Source organism: Bombus huntii, chromosome 12, assembly GCF_024542735.1.
Source record: "Bombus huntii isolate Logan2020A chromosome 12, iyBomHunt1.1, whole genome shotgun sequence".
NCBI lineage: Eukaryota > Metazoa > Arthropoda > Insecta > Hymenoptera > Apidae > Bombus > Bombus huntii.
This window is the reverse complement of record NC_066249.1, coordinates 441,860-462,536: the sequence shown is the minus strand read 5'-3', so window position 1 is coordinate 462,536 and position 20,677 is coordinate 441,860. Positions and strand designations below refer to the sequence as shown.

Sequence of the window (20,677 nt, the reverse complement as noted above, 5' to 3'; positions counted from 1 at the left end):
GGAGTAATGTAGAATTTTCAATAGGAAGCAGGAAACATATATAGTGTGATGTATTTTATATTACAAAATTCAGAGAAAAATCGGAGACGAGGTAAATTCTAAAGACTCTATGGAGAAATTGATCCTATCGGTATCGAATTTTTCTATTAATAGAAAGCTCCTAAAAACTTAGCCGCTCCGATTCACGCTTTACGCTCGGTGCTTCGATCTTCCACCCTGTAACCTTTAATTTACCTATATTTCTTATAAAAGCTATCTCAAAAAATAGTATTTATAGCGGAACGAATTCCACAGTTTCACTTCTATTATAGTCATTCTCTTTCCTCATTGTTAAAAATAATCATTTCCAATCTGAACAAATCTGCTCTATCATCCACCCACGACCTTTCTACCCTGCTGCAAATTACGGAATCTTTCTTCTAATTAAAAGATGGGTTCTGCCAAAATTTTTTCACGATATCCATCCGGAAACGATACGAGCCTTCCACAACCCATACGAAAGCGAGCAGAGCACCCTCGTTCCAAGGATACGAGCATCCGGCAAGCAACTTCCGTCACCCTTCTCCTGCAACTTTCTCAATTCAACGGACCCTCTGTCGTTTCGAAAATACGGACCTGCATGAGACCCAATGTTCCAGACCCTTCCAAGTAATGGTTTTCTCGACAAGGACCTCGGAAGGGCCTCCGTAAATTCTCCTCCCACCCCAGCGAATCCGCCCCTCGACCGGCTGACTGCTTCGTTGTGAACACGTGTAGGGAGGTTCGCTTCGGTTCTTAGTATGCGTGCGTGCGTGTGAGTGTAGCGAAGAAGGAAGAGACAGGCCGACACTGTGAGGCACTGCGACCACAGAGGCACGCACACATGCGTGAACACCTCCATACAGCGTCGAGAGTATGCACCAACACGCGTACAACGATCCGTCGTCGACTCCGACATCATCCTCGTCGTCCTAGACGTTTCTCTGCCTGTGCTGGATATGTGCTGAGTGAGAAAGACAGAAAGAGAGAGAGTGACGAAGAGGGTGGGAGGAAGGGAGGGAGGGAGGGGAGGGAACAGGCTCGACTGCTCCCCCTAATACTGCAGGATTGAATGGGCGAGGAGGGTGGTATTGGGTTCCCTCACCCCACTCCCACCACCCACACGCCGCTAGCTCCCAACCCACCCGCACCACCCACTTCTGTCCGCCTGCCACCCCGCCTGCCCACCCACTCGCCACCCGACTGCCGTCGAGGAAACAACCTGCAACCGAACCAGCACAACGTTTCCTCGAACAACGAATTTCCATCCTGGGCAAGGCTGGTTCTCGTCACACCGCAACAACATCCAGTGAGTACTCTATAACACGTATCATATCTTCACCATCACCTTCGTTATCCGTCGTCGTCTTCTTCTTCTTCTTCCTCTCATACGGGCGAACTCGTTCGCGCGCGCTTCAATTTTTCCCTTACACTCTCTAGGCCCCCCCATTCTGCGTCTTTCTCTCCTCCTTTCGTTCCGTCCTTCTTTCTACCGCTCGTTTCACTCTCACCGAGATCGACAACTCCTGGACTTCGATTCTTCATGATTTTTCATCGTGTCAGTTAGAACTTTTCTCGAGTTGAACTGTACACGGCGTGACCCTCGATTCTATCAGTATGTAACGTGCGTACTGTGCTCGTGCTACGAGGAATCGAATCAAACGAGTGGACGGACCAACGTACGAACCAGCCGCGATCGATCGGAGAGCGAGAGTGACAGAGTGACTTGAAGAGTGTGACGCGGAACAGGCGTCCAGAGAGGAAGCATGTATCGTGGGCATCGCGGAACGACGTTACACGCGTGGCCGCCGAGAAGATAGCGACCCTGTCCTCGTGTAGGTAGCTCGAACACTTTATCCGAGTGTGTGGTGTATTCTAACACGATCCAACTTTAAGAAAAAACGCGCTCTAAAGAAGAAAACGCCGGCTCGCGTGCGAGTGGTTAACGCTAGTATCATGGTGCGCGGTACGCGTACGAGTGAACTCGAGAAGAGAACAGCGAGACGATATGCGTCGCGTGTGCGTGTATCGCTCGCCGGATCGCGACGATTACTCGCGTGCTCGCTCGACGTGTGTGCGCGCCTTCGATCGGCCTACCAGAGGCGGAAGAAACGCAATGGCCACCGAGAAATGTTCTCACGGCGACCAGAACCGAACCAGTAGAATTTCTTCGATCGTAATGGGAAATCACCTACGCTTCGTTGCTATGTGTCCCTGCGCGGCTACTGTATCTTCCACAGTGCTATACAGACACCGCTATATATTTATAAATGCCTGTGTGTCGCCGTATGTATGCCTGTACGCATGGAGGAGTTGCACGCGCGCGCGCCGACGCCAAGACCCGCTCGCCGTCCTTGGTTAGTCGGTAATAATTTCCGGATGAATTTGAATGGCACACTGCGCGCGCCTTCTCTACCCCCACTACTTTTCACTCCCACCATTCGACAATCTCCCCACTCTTGCATATCTCTGTCTTATTCCATCGCAGCACTCCCCAATGCCGTTTCTCTCCCTCTGAACCTTTTTCTCTTCTTTCGTTTCTTCCGCTCTTCGTTCCCTCGAACGTTCCTCGTTGTATATACGACAGCTCCCTATGCTCTACCCACCCGCATCTCCCCACCAAGCTTAGGTTTTCTTCGGAGACAGTGGTGCTCAACCGGCGCAGAACACGAATCAAGGCACCCTCGCCATCTGTCGCCTTCGGGACATGTCCTCGATCGTTCCGGAGGGGAATATTGATTTATTCGTCGCCGGTCTAACCCCTTCCACACAGCGCGATCGTTCTCGCCACCACCCCTTTATAATACGTATACCGAGATACACTGAATAGTATGCGTTCTTATACACGTGTACATAATGTATGAGTAGCATGCATGTGTACATATTTCGTACGTATGTATACGTATGTGTGTATGTGTACTGTATGATCTGTGTGTGAGTATGTATGGTACCGTCGCTTGGGGTTTCCAGAGGCACCCTGTCTTTCTCTGTTCTGCTCATCTCTTCCTCTCTGTTTCTCCCCCTAGTTTTCACGCGGCAGCAACCGTGGCTCGATCAATACGCGACCAGGCTCCTTCTTCCTCTTTCCGGACGCTGCATCCCCTAAAAGCGAGTTACATCGCCGCGGAGATCGAAATCGATCGATCTATGCTCTAACAGGGTAGGATCCAGTTCGATTGACAGGGCACTCACTCCCTCCAGAGTCGATTGGCCGGTTAATGAGCCGCGTTACGCGTTGCTCACGGATTGATTTTGTTGCTTCTGGAATGCGTTGCTTCCAAGCGCTAGGATCTCGGCAATGGGTAATTTATTCGCGCTCTGGACGATTATGGGGTGGGGCTATTAATTGGAGATCGTTCTTCCGTTAATGACGGAGTTTATCTTTAGGAATTGTTGGGTTAATTGTGATTACGGTATAATATAATTTTTATAGTATAGTTTTAAAGAGCAATGGAATAACTTTTTATACTCAAAGGGTAGTTTCGATCCCAACTGATAATACAATCTTTATTTATTGTTCGAAGGTTCATTATTTTGTGATAAGTAAGATCATATTTTGAAGCAATAAAATGATTTTTAATAATCGAAGACCAGATATAAGTCTCAATCTTTGATGTGTAATTCAATTTTACATACGTGTTTAATGTTAATTTTAGAATCGTTAAATTTAACGTATTATGAGAAATATCGATGTTGAGATTCGATGTTGAAATTTGCTTAAAGTTAAGGAAATTTTTAATTCTTAATAAACGTAAAATGGTTTCAACCTGAATTACAAATTCAGTTTCGACTAATTCTACGTTTAATGTATGCACTTAAATAGACACTGGAAAATCGAAAACTTGGGAACAGTAGGTGCTAGCCGTTTAGCTGTTTGCATTGGGGAGAAAAGAGGTCTGTTGAATGTCTGAATACCTCTGTTAGAACAGTTTTGCTTTCGGTAAACCATGTGGCTGATGAGTTTTTCCTTCTCCGTGCCAGTTAGAGTGGCATAGGACTTCTACGAAGATTCCTACTTAGAATAATTAACGTGCTATGGGAATCTCAGCGTGATTATATCGTTCAAAAGCGTTTTCAATGTGTTCTATAAGATTGGAGGAGCTGTTCGTGACGTTGTGGATTTCATTATTCACAATAGGGCTCGATGAAGAACTGCTCGTCTTTATGCTCGATTAGTTTCAAGGATCCCTTGCGACGATCAGACCTTCCCTTGTGTTTGAAGGGTAGTAAATGGAATTGGCATCGGCCGTGTTTATTACATTCTGCTCTTTTGTTTCACGTTTTCGAGTATAGCCAAGCTAATAATTTTTATGTCCAATAAATTATTGTTGTCCATTTGATTCTTCTTGTTACGTTTTAAGGATTCTACGCGCTATTTAGTACAATATTAGATCTCGCATAGAAACGAATACAATTTTGAACTTTTACAATTCGTTAATAGAATTTTAAGCTTTTACGATTTATTAATGCAATTTTTCCAAATCTTAGATTTATAATAGTTCGTATCTACAAATTCAATGTAAATTTAGAAGGTTTGCAATTTCATTAAACAGGGCAAAGGATTCTTAAAAATTTCATTTTCATTTCCTTTTTCATCTTTTATTTTTATAATTCAATTTAATTTCCATCTTTCTTCTCTCTCTTTTTATTTTGCATTTATTTCGAATGCCTCCGATTTAAAATTTAATTTGTCTTTTTTCTTTCCATATTTTTCATTTATTTCGAAGGAATTCTTATCCTTTGATCAGCTGTTTTTCAAAGAAGAAAGACACGAATGGGAAACGCGCTCGTTAATGGGGCGAAAAGGAAGTGTTGTTCCTTGGTATCGCGTGAATGAGTTCGAGACGGCAGGTTTCACTCTTGTTTCACTTCTAAGTGAAAATCGATAACTCTTTTTAGTCAGCCTTCTAAATTGTAACTCGGTTCAAAGGCGAAAGATTTCCCGGTTCATGAATATTTAGCAGCCGATAACACGAAGGCGGATTTTTCATTCTCCTTTCATCCCCTCGAGATACACCGGGAAGAAGAGTTAAGACTGCTCACGCTTCAGCAAATTGTAAAGTGGTCTTAACTTCGATCCAGTTTCTCGAGATCCTCGAAGCACGTTCGCAATTGCTCCTCGATCCTTTTTTATTCATTGTGGTTCGCTTTCAAAGGACATCACGACCTGCCGAGTGCTTTTCCAACATGCTCAAACTCTCGAGGGTTTCTTACTTTCTGAAAACATTCGGAAAATGAAGAGAACAGGCATTAAACAATTTACCAGAGTATTTAACTTCGTGGCCTTTCCTCAGAATTTTTCATTTATCTTCGTAGAACCATTCAACGATTGGTGAGAACATTAAAAATTCTATCACGTGAAGAATTCCATTTTTCCTCGTAAATTATCTTTCGGAATTTGACAAACAATATTCTCTCACGCGCCTCTTAAGTATCCGCCGCTCTTTAAATACAGATATGCGATTAAAAAGTTTACTGGAATATTACGTCAGAATGTTTAGTTTCAAAACGTCTGGAAGTTGCGCAAACACGTGAAAGATTCTTTCACGTGGAAGATCGCATTTTTCGTGGTAAATTATCCTTTGAAAGTGAAAAACGAAGATTCTATTCGTTTGAAAATTGTTGAATCGTAAAATTCATTCCCCACAGTCTCTTCACTAGACTACGATATTTATGGAAATTCGTATTTCCTTACTTAAATTACTTACAAGATCGAACTTGGACAGAAAAATATTTTGTCTATTACATATTGCACTTTCAGTATTTCACAACATATATTTCTGTGTAATATGCGCATTCTATACGCATTTGTATTTACAAATTTCCCATAAATCCATAAATATTCTGCAGCCTAGTCATCAGTTTTCAAAACGCTTGTATAGTGCGAATAAAATAATTATTCTGCATGCTTGATTTCAAAGTGCCCTTAATTGAAGATCCGTAACGACGATCAGTGCTTCTAAACGGGCCATAACAGCCTCGATTCTAATTCCATCGCGGCGTCTACCTCCAGGGAGAGAAGTCGTTAACGCTTCCGATACAGAGTTTCGCGTCACCACCGGTTCCTGTCATCGTGATGGAACACCAGCCGCGATTTCCTAGCACACATTAGCCCTGTATTTACGTTCGTACGCGGCCAGAATCTCTTTCAGCTTGGAATTGCTATTACGTTGCCATTGCCTCGTTTGCGCTTGACGATCGAACGCTGCGATTGCCTTAAGCCTAGTACACGTTGGCAAAGTGATTAAAAATGTCTAAGATAGACGATAGAATCTTATTAATTTTTGTACAACGTGTTGCAAAATTATATGTTTAGTTTTAATACTCTGAGAGTAATACGCGAATTTAAAGGAACATTTCACTTTTTAATTTATTTCTTTTGGATTTGTATTTCTCTTGGGAAAGTTTCAAATATTTCAGTTAAGAGAAGATTTGTATAATATAATAGAGACATTAATAAGTATCGTAGAATTTTTCTGGAATTTTTCCTAATATTTGTTACTGTTCTAAGATTTCAAAAGTCTGGAAGATTTCTGTGAAACTTATGAATATCACTACTATATCATACAACCTTTCTTTAAGTTAAATATTCGAAACTCTTTGCTTCCTGGAGCAAGAAAGAGATACAGAGAAAATAAAATAGAATAGAATAGAAAGTATAATTTTGAACAATATCTTTTTATTTATTTTTTATTATCTTTCTATGGTCAATATAGTGTATCTTAAATTCAAATATCTTAAATACAAATCAACATGAAACTTTTATCAAGCGCGAACGCGGTTTAGTCTAATGATTCCTTGTCAGTGACTCTTTCTTCGTCCACAGAGCAGAAGGTACATAACTAAAAACTTGTTATAAGAAATCAAAGCGCAGTAGAATGAGACATCGATCATCAATTACGTTAACCGATGAGATTGCATTACGAAGCATTTTCGTAGGTATGTACGTGGCTTAAGCGCCCGTCAGGTCGGCTTCACCGAGAACCCCGAGTTGTTCTTAACGTTTTCTGACCGGGGTGAATCGATTTTTCAGGTACACGAAGATAGAAGGCGGCTTTAGGGAATAAGATGTTTTAGTCGGCAGCGTTGCAGCTGAATATATACAAGATAAGAAGATAGGGGAAAAGTCGATGACGCGGAAGCGATCACGTCTTCTAAAAACAAAATCGTCCTCTAGATTCGCACAGCAATTGTTTTTTGCAACCTTCACAATTGTGGTCATTAACGGCGATGATATAGAATGATTACACTATACAAAACTAAATTCTGTTACACAGTATGAAATTATAGTATTAATATTTGTTTATCATCGTTGAGATTTTTATTCAAAGTTTCTTCAATTTGTGATTTAAATTACTATCAAATAAATGGTTCGTTAAACAGAAAGTAATTTTCGTACTTAATAGGAAATGCAGCTTTTTATTCTCACGTTTCCAATTTGTCGAAGAGTTCAGAAGCAGTGACCGGGTATGTTTGTACGTAGAAACGTAATATCCGACCGTCAAATTCTAGCGTTATATATCTTTCCTTCTACAAACTGTTTCGACGTTAAGAATTTCCGAAGAATTGAACGCTCGGCGAAAACGACATTTCATTTACCATTCTCGGCCCCCCTCATAAAACAGAGACAGTCAATAATATGACTCCACTTAGCATCAAGAAAAATTAACTCTATTCAAACTTTAGTTTTCAGTTCTTTTTCTCCTTTTTTTCTTTTCTTTCTTTTTTGATAATATAATTCCTACAGATGTTCAAAATCCAGAACAGTATCTCAAAAAACTATATTCGTTATTCTCGCGCTAGAATATTCGGCAAATTATCACCAATCTCCTCCGTTTTCTTTGAATCGCACTTAGTACCGACAAACTCCCGTTCTCTATATAAATGTGCCATTCAAGCCGGCCAGCGGAAAGATTAAATCTTGTGGACGATTAGGGGCAACGCTTTGGCAAGATTTCATTAAGCTTCAATGAGTCAATTAGCTCCCTTCGTCGATACATCACTGTGCGAGCGATTCTAAAAAAAGACATATCTTTAAACGAGTACCGAAAAAGGAAAGGCAGGAGAGAAAGCACGAAAGCAATAACGATGGGTGAAGGTGGGTCTGTAAATGTCCAAGTATGAAAAGGGAGGAACCCAACCTTTTAAAATTCGGGAGGAAAATACATTTGGAAGAGGAATTATTAGTTACAACCCGGCTTACGGGCATCTTTCGGTTCGCAGGTAGGCGAAGGTTTATTGTTCCAAGGATAGGGGGTGACCGGCGGGGACTGGGAAGATGGAGGGTAGCGGTGCAGGAATTAGCAGGCTCGACTGCTACGAAGATATGTTTAAGGAAATAACCAGAAAATTGTACGGTGAAGATCCTGATCATAGAAGTAAGTGAATTTAAAGATATTTATGTGTTCTTTAAAATGATAGATTTAATAACTTGTGTATGTGTTACTGCGGTAGAAAATTTTAAGTATCTTTTATTGAACTGTGTACTGCATTTTAAACTTAAATTTTAAAGAAGTCTTCAAATAAACTAGAAATACTATACAGTATGCTCTTTGAAAACTCTCTCAAGCTTAAAGGTTTATATTAAGGGTTTAGATTAACATGTATCACTACGGTAAAGGAATCGATATTTTTATTAATGAGGCGTGTATCATATTTTAAAGAAGAGGTAATAATTTTCAAATTGAGTATAAATATTAAAGCGTGCCTTTAAAATTCAAGTTTAACGGTTTGAATATACTATCGCAGTAAAAGTTCATGAAAGTAAGGAGTAATTGCAAGTATTGCAATATTAATTGAAGCAAGATAAATATTTCTGGAGGATTACGGTATACTTCAAACGTTTTTTTTTTTTTTAGTTGTTTACATTCACAATTTGTCCAATTTGAACATTTGGTAGAATTGTTTTGGCTGTTTGATTATCATGTAGGTGGCTACCCCCAGCGGGGTACCATAAATACTTCAAACGTAGCACGCTTTTTTGCTTCGGTGCATCGAGATCGTTATTTTATATTTTAATATTTAAATCCATAAAACGTAATGATGCTCCCGCAGAAAACAAAAGATGCTTTGGTATTCTGTAAAATAAAATAGCAAAAGGGAATGTAGCTTATTATCTTCGTTTATCATAGCCTCAAGCGTTCAGAACGAGTTCGAAACTTCTGTATCGTACAAGACCGAAGAGGATACCGGAAACGGGACCGATAGTGATGATGGAAACTGGACCTGCGAAGAGGAGCCTTTGAAAGGCACCGATGGAAGTCGTATTGCTGCTTATCACGCTGGAAAAGCAACATGGAGGTGCTACGAATGCGGTTCGTATAATACATCTAGTAAAATTTTAAAAAATTGCACCACTTCTGTTTAAACTGTCTTATCTTAGATATAAAACATAAAATAAAATTTTTTTAAAAATACTAGAGGGGATATAGGTTATTTGATAAATTTGATTTATAGATTTTAGATATTCCTCCCCATACATATTAGTTATTAATAGAGTTAGGGACTCATAAATATTATGAACATTATAGAATTCGTAATAATTTATAGTCATCAATACAATTCATTTCTTTATTTGTCTAATTATTAGAATGACGTCGGTTATCGAGGACAACATGAGCTATATAAAAACATGTAACGCTATGTGGTGATATAATAGGTCACCGAGCACGACGGCACGGCTAGATACACAAATCGACACAGAGTTCAATATACAGGGTGGTTGGTAACTAGTGGTACAAGAGGAAAGGGGGTGATTCTACGCTAAAAAAGAAGTCGAAAATATAGAATAAAAATTTTTTTTTTAATTTTTCCATCGAGACAATGATCTATAGTGAGATCCGTTATAACGAGACGTGATAAAGTGCACGCGTACTGAGCGAACATTCAAAGTTGATTTTCTCGAAAACAAAGCCTCAAACGAAAAATGTTTATTGTACCACCGCTTGTACTTTCCGCTTCTATCACCAGTTACCAACCACCCTGTATAAACAATGCGTGAACGCAATTCGCTGTTTATGGGGATATTTGGTTCCTTCTCCAATACGAACACTATATGACGTACTATGTTTCCTTAGTAATACCTGAGTTACGGATTTCGTGACTGTCCCTTGCAAATGGAAAGTTTCTCGTGAATAGTACTGACCCTCCCTCCCCCCGTCTTACCGTCTTTTGCCCATTTTCTTGGGCTTATGGCTTTCCGGGTGGTTCAACGTCCGTTCATTACGGAGTTTGAGTTCGTGAGTGATCGTCGCCTTCGACGCCGTTTAACAGTTTGACGACGCTTGAAGACGCTTACAACGTTTGAAGACGTTTTACAACGTTTGACGATATTTGAAAACAGTTGATTGGTGTTTGACGGTGTTTGACGGTGTTTGACGGTGTTTGACGGTGTTTGACGGTGTTTGACGGTGTTTGACGGTGTTTGACGAAGTTTCGCGATACTATCAAAGGGTGTATACTATCGTATCTTCTGTGCAAATTGAAGTAATAAAGGCATAGATATATTTTACAGAAGTTTATTACCATAAATTAAAGAAACAAAAAGTTTCTGGAGTTACTTTTACCAGATCAGGTCATTCATTGGCTAGGCCGATATTCTGGACTAACGGATAAATTTACGAATGACGTTATTTCTCCAGGTGATTTGATGGGAGGTGGACCACGGGATGTAGCTGAACATTTCATGGAACTTCACTCGTCAAGGATTCTTGGAGACGATAGCAGAAACAGACACCATTCGCCCTCACAGGATTATCGACAGTCCGAAGAATTAAAAGTGGAGGATGTGATTTCCTACCTGGAAAGGCTGCGTGAACGAGTAGAACGTGTGGCACCACCATCCAGGAGAACTCAGGAAACGCAAACAGTGCCTGCAGCACTCTTACCTGTCACCTCCACCTTTCTGTTACAAGAATTACCATCAGCTCCTGCACCACAACATTTGCATCAGGTATGTCTCTGTTCATGGTTATTCTCAAATCCTTGAAGTCAAATGAGTGAGCATAGTTTATTTCTATCACGTAAAATTTTTCTGTAACACAATTAATATTAAACATACCAGTGGCGGTCAAATTGACCGCTCTCGAATTTCTACACAAACTAAACCATATTTAAACTTTATCATATCGCTTCATAATTTTTTACTTTTCCTAAAACATACAATACAATATATTTTTCGGTATTTACTTTTAGTTTACTCTTTTATTTTCTGAGAAAAATTTGTACTCTGCCTTACCTACCATGAGCGGTCATTTTGACTGTTCGACAAAATATTTTAGTTATTCTTAAAATAAATGCAATCAGTACAAAGAAAAGGCTACCTTAAGGTCAAATTTGTTTAAGATGCGGGAAATATTTATGCGGCAAATGTACATTTGATAATAAGATAATTTGTAAAAAATGCAGCGAAGTTGAATAAGATATATCTCTATATAAATAAAAGTATAATTCCATTTAAGTCTATAATTGAAATTAAACAAAAGTAAATTTGAACGAAATTTTATGAAAGTTCATCATTTTATATACATTTAGTGATAAATTAACCATTATCTAAGTTAAATCATAAAAACTATTACTTCTTTAATCACCGATCATTTTGACCGCACACGGTAAGGATAGGTATACACGAAGTGTCGGTAGGTTTAGTGTTAAATATCTTACAGTCTATACAATCCTATAGAATTCTAAATTATATTTACTCCGATAATATTCTATATTCCGGGATGAGATATAAAAGGTTGACATGTACCAAAATGTATTGTATATTATGCATAAATGACTATATTCTGACAACTTTTCTCTATACACGCGAGGGGTGGACTCACTTAGTTTCCGAGATATTCATGAAAAACTGCCGGTACCACTACAGTGATTCTGTTTACAGTTGCGTGTCAGTAATTAAGTTTTCGAAAGTTTCAGCAAATAATATTAATTTTTTAAAGAAGTGTCTGCTTAATTCTAGCGACTGCAAAAATTACATATCTAAAATCCATTGTCTTGACGATAAGATGAAATCTTCTCTCGACCCGATAGTAACTCAGTTAATTAACAAGTAGTGTTCAAATTTTATTAATTCCACAGAACACCACCACGATGTCTTCAGTGACAGTGACACCGAGCGTGAAGCGGTATAGCTGTCCATATTGTCCTTATGGAACGGATCGCCGCGATCTGTACACACGACACGAAAATATCCACCGGGAGGAAAAACCGTTCCATTGCTATATCTGTTACAAACCATTCAACCGCGCTGATCATGTGAAAAAGCATTTCTTAAGGATGCATCGCGAGCACGGTTACGAGTTATCAAGGATACGCAGACCAGCTGGATCCAGTCCACCAAAGCCTCTCCAACAAGAAGCAGGAACCGCGAATACCGGAAATGTGAATACGAATGGCCAACCGCAGCAACAGCACACAAATTACTCGTCAGGATTTAATAATAACAAAAATTACCAGTTGCAGCCGAATACTGGCAATAATGCAGCTACTAACGCGGGAGGAATTTATCAAGGAACATCGATGCCTGCTCCGGGTATTATGCAACCTGATGCAGCGAACTGCGCCACTGGAAGAAGAGTACAGAATGGTGGATGTAACAGCAAGAGCCATCTTAAGGGAAGCTCTAAAGGTGCTCAGGAACGAAGGTGAGATTTCTTTGGAAAATTTGATGATTTTATAGTACATATAGGAGTTGGACAAGAAAAATAAATAATTAAAGATTTTCCTAATAATTGAAGGACTTTATTTCTTAAATGCAGCCTAAAGTTTTTCGTCTTTTAATAGGATAATTCTTCTTGTCAATATATTTTCTCTTGGAATTGACACTAAAGATTATTCGTTTTAAATAATATAACGCATTCTTATCAATGATAGAAGAATACTCTTTTAAAATTGTGGCTAGAAATCGTTCATTTTTATTGATTATGTAATATAAGAAATTTGTTGTTCTTATTAATGGCTGGAGTAATTTCCTGTAGAGCTCAGGTGAATAGATTGTTTCGTTCGAATCAATAGGCTGACTTAACAACCGATTAACACAGTCATCGATTTTAGGTACACTTGCTGCTACTGTTCCTGGAGCGGTGTGGACAACTGGTGTTTGAAACGGCATCTAAACACACATTTGAAGCCGTTTGCATGCACACTTTGCGAGTATAAAGCGGCGCGTGCCGAACGCCTAGCCACCCACGTGCTCAAGGTGCACAACAGACGGCAATGCTCAAGGTGCTCTTTCCTTGGCGAAGATGCGGCCCAATTACAGATGCACCAGCTGCATGTACATCGAGTCAGCAGTGCTAACGCACCCGCGACCTCTACTACTCAAGCTACACCACCGCCTACTAATCGCCATCAACAACCTTTGCAGTAAGAATGTGTTTCTATCTGTTTCGTTAACGTATTATGCAGTAATTGATGTCCTAATTGTGTTAACCGTTATCCGTGTGATGCAGTAATCGAGATTTGTTTATGAGAGATAATGGATTAGAAAAGTATGAAGGATGATTTGCGAGAAAAGTTGTTGATTTTGAGTTGTTGGATAGGTGCTGAGATATGTTGATAAAATGGATAATTAAGAAGGAAACATTTTTAGAATGTTATAGAAGTACATCTATTTAACACGTTCGTCGCCCAGTGTGTTTCAGCTATGTTTCCTGCGGGGCCCAAATCCGACCGTGGCTACGTCCAGTGACCCTCTATGGCACTTCGAGCCCGAACACATAGTCATAAAGCCAGATTGGAACATTAAAACTATTTCTTATTTTTATTACTTAAGTGTAGCTATAGTAAAAGTCTGGACTAGGGTATTGGGGTCTTTCCCAACATTCCAGACGGGAAATCCCGATGTCCTTTCATCTCCGACAAATATATTTAGTTCTGAAATGGAGAAAGCGATAAACTTTCCAGTTAGAGTATTCCGAGGGATCTCATGGCAGATATCTCAGATCTTCGATTTAGTCGAGAATGTTCAGTAAACAGTGTGAAAATATATTTGAAAGTGAGGAGAATAGTGATGACGAAGTAGTGAATTTTAGAAAAAAAATTATAAATAGAATTTCATCGAGTTCGAATATTGAGGAAGCCACAGTCGGATTTGGGTCCCGCAGGAAACATAGCCGAAACACGCTGGGCGACGAACTCGAACAAGAAGAGCGTCACCATACGTTGGTGACGGGGCCCCCACGGAAGTATACCCGTCACACGAATATGTGCGACGTGGCGACGAACCTGTTAATTGATCTGTGATATTTAATTGATTTGAAATATGACTTGGATTTACTTGATAACCATTCATATCAGTGAAATTCTTCAATTGACTAAGACTTTATATGTGGACGATCTACGTTGCATCTTATGACTACAAAATCACCTAAAAACTTGATTATGAGAAACAATGTATCTTTTTCTTCCCAAAAAGGATAGATTATACTCACTGGAAAAAGATATTATATAAATGAAATAGTAACGATAGCGATTTACAAATTTGACTATTCGACTTTGCATACTTCTAGTATCACAGATTTTGCTGCACTGTATCCTCGTAGAGTTGAAAATTTGCTATGGTTTTATAATTGTAAGACGTAGAGCGTATTTACATATTTCAGGAAATTATTCACACGTATCAATTATATTTTCAATAATCGTCCTGAACAACATTCTTATTACAGGCACACTTAAAGAATTTCACATAATCTCTACAATATATAAATTCGACATACTGCTCTGCAAACTCATTCTTTGCTTCATCTTCCAACTCGTTTGGTTCCAATCGCCCAGAAAGTCGTGTCGAACCATACGAAAACGCGATTCACACGATTCGATCCGAACTTCGAAAATTCGCGCAACATTTTTCTTCACGCGCTGTTAAACGAATCCGGATCGGACGGTTTCTCGTGCATCTTCCGCCCTGTAAAACTCATCGAACCGCAGTGCGCTGGTCTGTTTAGTTTAGAGGTTTTGCCACGACACACGAGAACCGGGAAATTCATTAAAACGATTTAATTGGAAGCCGATCGGACGCGATTAATCCGCGCTCTCGTTACTTTTCCGGTCGCGTCCCGTGGGAAAGCAAGTGTGTAACGAGCGGTCGAGCCGGATTTAAACTTCGATTCCCTGCCCCGTTTCTCTAGTTCGTTAGCCATCTTTACACAAAACCGTTCCGCTAACAGAAATTAGAGAAAAGTATTACGTATATATCGATCACGATGAGTTACGAATTAATTGGGATTCGACCGATCGCTGAAGAGGAAAGATGTGAATTTTGTTTATCCGTATCTGTTCGCCGCTGGTTTCGTATATTATACCACGTTTTGGTGCAAACTCTCGTCATTAATCATTTTCGTCCAGCAGTTTATTACTGCACCTCCTTCTATTCAATCGATGAACAGTGGTTCACGAAAGTATTTAAATATTTCCCATAATTGTTCGATTATATCGACTAAAAAATGATGTGGTTAAAAATGAGTAGTGTTTTGGAGGATTGGTTGTTATTTTATTTTTCTATGGAAGATAACTGCAAACGAAAAGCTTTCGCGCACCAGTAGAAATTAATCTGATGCACATTTTCAGATTTGTTGCAAACGTTACCTATATATAATTATACTCGTTAGGTGTCGTTATAATGTTTATGAAATTTCAAATTGTTTCGCTTAACGTACATAATATATTCATAAAATGTTTCTAAAAGTGTTCAAAGGCTCTCGTAAGTTTCTGCACAACGTTGTTGGATCGCATAATTGTTTGTTTCACTTGGCTTACATTTTGAAATTATGATCGTATTACGATTTATTCATTGAATAATAATATTGCAATTCGCTGTAATATGTGCTTTATACATGGTTAATTATCGAATTTACAGTCCCGCAGGAGGAGGACGGCCACCACCTGGTCCACCAGTTTTTCCAGCTCCAGCTCCAGCCATCGCACCTGCTACCACTGTGATACCACCGACAACGATACTCGGGTAAGCATCTCGCTAACCTTCTGATTCCCACGCTCCTAAGCTATTTTATTCGTTTTTGTTTTTGCCCGTCCGTGATTCGCTCGTTGGCGCACAGAGATCGGCGAAGCTAACTCCGCTCGTAAATTCGAATTCGTTTGCTCGTTTGTCCCGTACGACAGACAAAACATGCTAGTTTTTGATGTTTTTTAATCGGGAATCTGTATGTCGAATAGCATGAATCTTTACAACGAGATTTTACGCCAGTTTCTATTAGCTAATATCTGAATCTTTAGAGAGAAATGTAGATTTGATGTCCACTGTTGGAATTTGTAATTTCGATATTATCAGCTATATTATTATTTGCAAGATCGGTATTATTAGGCTATAGATAGTAATTTATTTTAGTTTGGGTTATGTTATTTAATTTTGGGAAGATTGAATTTTGCATTGAATTCTATGTTTTATATAACGAGAATAATTGAAGTATACAGAAACCTAATTATACACCACCTTTTTTAAATTGATAAAACATAAAATACGTACATTTTGATATTAAATATACATTTTTACATTATGGACTTTATCGATTCGGTTTTCCAGTCATTCGTACAGAGTTTTTTGTTGAACTACGTGGTCCAAATTAAAGATAGATCGCCGTAGTTACCCATGACCAAAGATATCAGGATACTTCTCGCACAATAATCAATCCAAATTTCCAAGCTAAAAATTGTAGATCTCCTTTACAGTCTTATAATCTTTTATCAAATAGGATAGTCAGATAATTTGTGACTCGTATAATGTCACTAATAATATATTAATTCAATTGTGCCAGAGTGCTCAGTTGAGAACTAGATATCAAGTAATTCGTTTAATCTACCCAATACATATTCTGACAGTGGAAATCGAATTTGTAGCAAATTAAAGTTTGTCGTTTAACGCCTTAAAGTACTTTTACTAATAAATACCTAAACGAACATTAGCGACGTCGTGTGTGCTCGTAAGTTGCGAGTGCCATTCCTGCGCTTGCTTTTTTTTTATATTACGTTCTATATTCGCCCATTGTACCAGGTCGACGTTATTCAGTGGTAGATTGAATCGTTCTGCAACATAAATTCCTACGAATTTCAAAAGGGTAGACCATCTCTCAACAACTATTGTCTGCTAAACAAAAGTCGTTTGTAAAATTTATAGATCGATTTTGAACAAAAAGATTACAATCTGCCACTGAAACTGCTCTTCACCATTTCGCCCGCCCTCCTACCTCTCCATTTTCTGTTACGTTGCAGCGTCATTTTTTAGTTTTTTTCTTTCGCGCCGTGTGCACGCTTCGTTTGTTTGCTTTCGGTGTCGCCAGGACACGCGGTGTCGTGCACGTTCCCGTGCTTCACTTTCGTTGTCTGTTCTTCTCTCGTTGTCACTGTCTCTTATACTTTTCTTCTTTAAAAAATAAATAAACAAAGCAACAACAAAAAAAAACCAAAAAAGAAAAGAAAAATGTTTCTTGCCTTCTCGTCGCACGGTCGACGAGCGCTCGTTCGTTGGTAGAAAAATGACGCGAACGTAACTTATGGAACAGTGCCGCGGTGGTTGCAGCCACGAGATGGTAAACTCCCCTGCAACTGCAGCGACAATGGCGTACCCGACCTTGGAGGAGGAGAGGCGGTCGAGCTGGCACGAGCACGGCCGCGACCACGACCATCGTCGTCGCCATCGTCAACACGACGCCAACCAGATCGTCGATCACCATGAAACCGAGATACTGAGACGCGACCTCGTTTCGTTTTACGCCGTATACTCGTCGAACGTCGAGCAACACGACAACCGTCATGTACACGACGAACCGTGCACCGGTTGTTCCAGTCGTGACTCTACTTCTACTTTACTTAATCGTGATTTTGCGCACAGCTACCGAGCCGTTCCCGAAGCGAGCAAGGGACAGTCAGCCACGGAGCCGTATGAGTTTCCTTGGCTAAGAAACATCCAGAGCAAACCGCACGAGAGGCGACCGAGGAAGCAGAGACAGCCCAGAAAGGTGACAGGGGTCCAGGAGTTCGATGACGAGGACTCAACTTGTTCTGAGGGGGAGAACCAGGACAAGAAACTAGAAGAAACGACATCCAGTCCTGTAAAGAAGTGTCCATCCAGGGCTATCACCTTGATAGATATGAAAGCTAGGTATCGAAATCAACAGAACAGAAGAAATTTGCTCAAGTGTCGTCAATGCCCCAAAGATGCACTTGCCAGGGGATCAATTTGTTCAGCGTACCACACCAAAGTCTCTCTCATTCTCCATAAACTATGGAGGCACAGAAGGAATGAAATTATAAGCAATTGGGTAGCTAGGAACAGTTCGTTGTCACAACCGCCCTCCATCACGTTGAAGGCGACGGTGTTCACCAACCCTGGATACGAATACGACAGATAACACTCGATAAGAAAGGCAACGACAGACGATCGTGTAGATGGATCTCGAAATGCGAATCTAGAAAGCTGTTTTTCGATCAGTATCTTCTCCTTTTAACAAATTAATTTTGTAATAAAGATATCTCTTTACTATGACAGGCGGAAATGTTTTTGTAAGACGTTGTGTTCGGAGGTCCTACAGAGAGGACTTTTCAGAAAATTATTACTAGGATTTGATTTGTTCTATTGTCATTGTACTTAATCGTAATATTCTACTTATTCTTATTTCTAAGGATAATATTATATATTATCCTTTATATTACTATATTATATTATATTATATTATATTATATTATATTATATTATATTATATTATATTATATTATATTATATTATATTATATTATATTATAATATATTATATTATTACAAGAGGATATTCTTATTACAAAGTTATCGATCTCGCGAGAGAAAATATTTGACGAAAAGAGCTGGTACCTTTCGATATTCATCGCTTTAAACTTTAGCTTCCGGATTCAGGGTATTTGTATCGTATTGGTTAAGAAATCCGTAGCCTTCGTCTTGTTCGGAGGATAATATCGGATGCTGTGAAGCGAACGTCCGTTTTTGAGAAATTATTGGTGTTCCTAATCAAGATTTCGGACCACATCTCGTATGAAGTTTGAGGGTATTGATCGATTTGAAACGAACGGTCCATGTTTGGTCGATGAACTACGGCGATAGATGCGGAAACTTTCTCATAGCCAACGAAACAATTTTAGATAGAAAAGAATTTTGTCGAGGTTGTAGGGATAAAACGATAAAGGAGCCTTTCTGCTCTCAATTAAACCTTTTCTGGACGGGACGATGATTCTAAGAAATTGAAACAGCGAAACATTTAGCGCATAAGAAAGAACTAATCGAAAGTACCTTGACACTCGAGTTTTTATCCTTGTAAGCACATTCATCCGCATTGGACTTTAGATTGCCTATGACGAACGTCGCGAAGACCATATTTTTCAGAAAAGATAACAGATAAAAAAGATGAAAAAAAAGAATGCAAATTGAAACGATATTAATGTTGGATGATCGTCCCTAATCGATGTCTTGTGCGTATGTCCATCGTCCGTCTCTGTAATTACGTGATTATTTTCGTTTACTGATCAGTCGACTTTGCTAGCCTAAAATATACTTACGGTGGGGCTGTGTCTAGTCAAAAAAAAAAAAAAAAGAAAAAATAGAAAATATCAAAAAAAAAGGCGAAAGAAAAAATGATTGAGACACGCAAGTCACGAAATTTGTGCCTAGCCGTCAGACAAGCACCATATTTATATAAGGGATATTTGTACAAAAACATCTTGTTTACGTTATTACATGAAATATATTATATCTATTGTACTTAAGCAGGGGACGTGAGAAGCCCAGGCAACTGTAGACTCTCAGAGAACATCCACCTTATCTGTTATTTCTCTGAGATTCTGTGATTTCTGGCTTTTCATTTCACACTCCCCTCCATTTAAGCATACGAGCACAAATGGAAAAGGATTTAATTTCATTTCTTTTATAGTGATCCAAAATCGTGTCTTTCAGATCATTAACTTTAATGTTCTAATCTTCATTTATGTGGTATTATTGATCGTTTATTATTGTAAAAATGATTTTCGAACTTTTTGTTTCGTACTAAATTAATTGCTGCAATACGTTGATTAAAATTCCATGAGATTCGAGAGATGTTCTAAGCGAAATTATTTCCATTGAAAAGATTATAATCGTATGTGAAGTAAAATAAAATATGTTGAGGTCACAGAAGGTGTACACTTTATTTCTCAAAACTACAAGGCATAGTTATCGTCCCATGTTGCATTCGTGCAGTTTGTCTTTTACGAAGAAAATACGTGTCTGTTTCTCTTATAAAAGAAACCGTATCGAATGTTGATATTAGCAGCGTAAGAGAAACTTGGCTCGAAAATGTGCCGGTAGACGTCGCCAAAATCGTCACAGCCGATCGATTTCCGGTTTTTCGCGCGAAGTTTCACACAATCTATGCTTATTTTTCTCCTAAACTTGTCAGCAACGCAAAAAATATATTGTGAAACTTTTTCTGAAACGTGGACCGCGTAACATCAACTCGCGTAACTTCATTTTAACTTTTTTAGAAACAGGAATTTTTTACTTCGCTCCAACGGAAGACTTCCGGCTTCCATCAACAATGTTAGAAACTTGATTCAAAATTTTTAATACATGCGAGGAAGAACGGCTGTTGAGTATCGTCCAGAAAACTTAAGTCTTTATGCGGAAGAGAGCCCGAGAAACT

At 39.2% G+C, this 20,677-nt stretch overlaps 1 protein-coding gene across 9 annotated transcripts; it reads left to right on the top strand.

The window, feature by feature from the left end:
• The first annotated feature begins 1,015 nt into the window (after positions 1-1,015).
• LOC126871969 (zinc finger protein 48) lies at positions 1,016-20,172 on the top strand. Of its 9 annotated transcripts, none has more exons than XM_050631387.1 (9): positions 1,016-1,327; positions 8,242-8,396; positions 9,150-9,332; positions 10,659-10,969; positions 12,100-12,402; positions 12,478-12,665; positions 13,075-13,386; positions 15,878-15,982; positions 17,555-20,172. In XM_050631387.1, the coding sequence occupies exons 2-9, from the start codon at positions 8,297-8,299 to the stop codon at positions 18,384-18,386; spliced, it is 2,334 nt and encodes a 777-aa protein (XP_050487344.1). In that variant the 5' UTR covers positions 1,016-1,327; positions 8,242-8,296; the 3' UTR covers positions 18,387-20,172. The 9 variants fall into 9 exon arrangements, with proteins under 9 accessions (XP_050487344.1, XP_050487337.1, XP_050487345.1 ...); XM_050631383.1 differs by lacking the exon at positions 1,016-1,327 and adding exons at positions 1,377-2,304; positions 7,954-8,124 and having other exon boundaries at positions 12,100-12,665; XM_050631382.1 differs by lacking the exon at positions 1,016-1,327 and adding exons at positions 1,377-2,375; positions 7,954-8,124 and having other exon boundaries at positions 12,100-12,665.
• The last annotated feature ends 505 nt before the right edge of the window (positions 20,173-20,677 follow it).

Excerpts from the sequence above, each read along its gene's own strand:
- LOC126871969 (XM_050631380.1), top strand. The coding sequence starts at position 8,297 with ATGGAGGGTAGCGGTGCAGGAATTAGCAGGCTCGACTGCTACGAAGAT. Across the intron at positions 10,970-12,099 it reads CACCACAACATTTGCATCAG|AACACCACCACGATGTCTTC; the intron begins GTATGTCTCTGT and ends TTAATTCCACAG. Across the intron at positions 12,666-13,074 it reads AAAGGTGCTCAGGAACGAAG|GTACACTTGCTGCTACTGTT; the intron begins GTGAGATTTCTT and ends CATCGATTTTAG.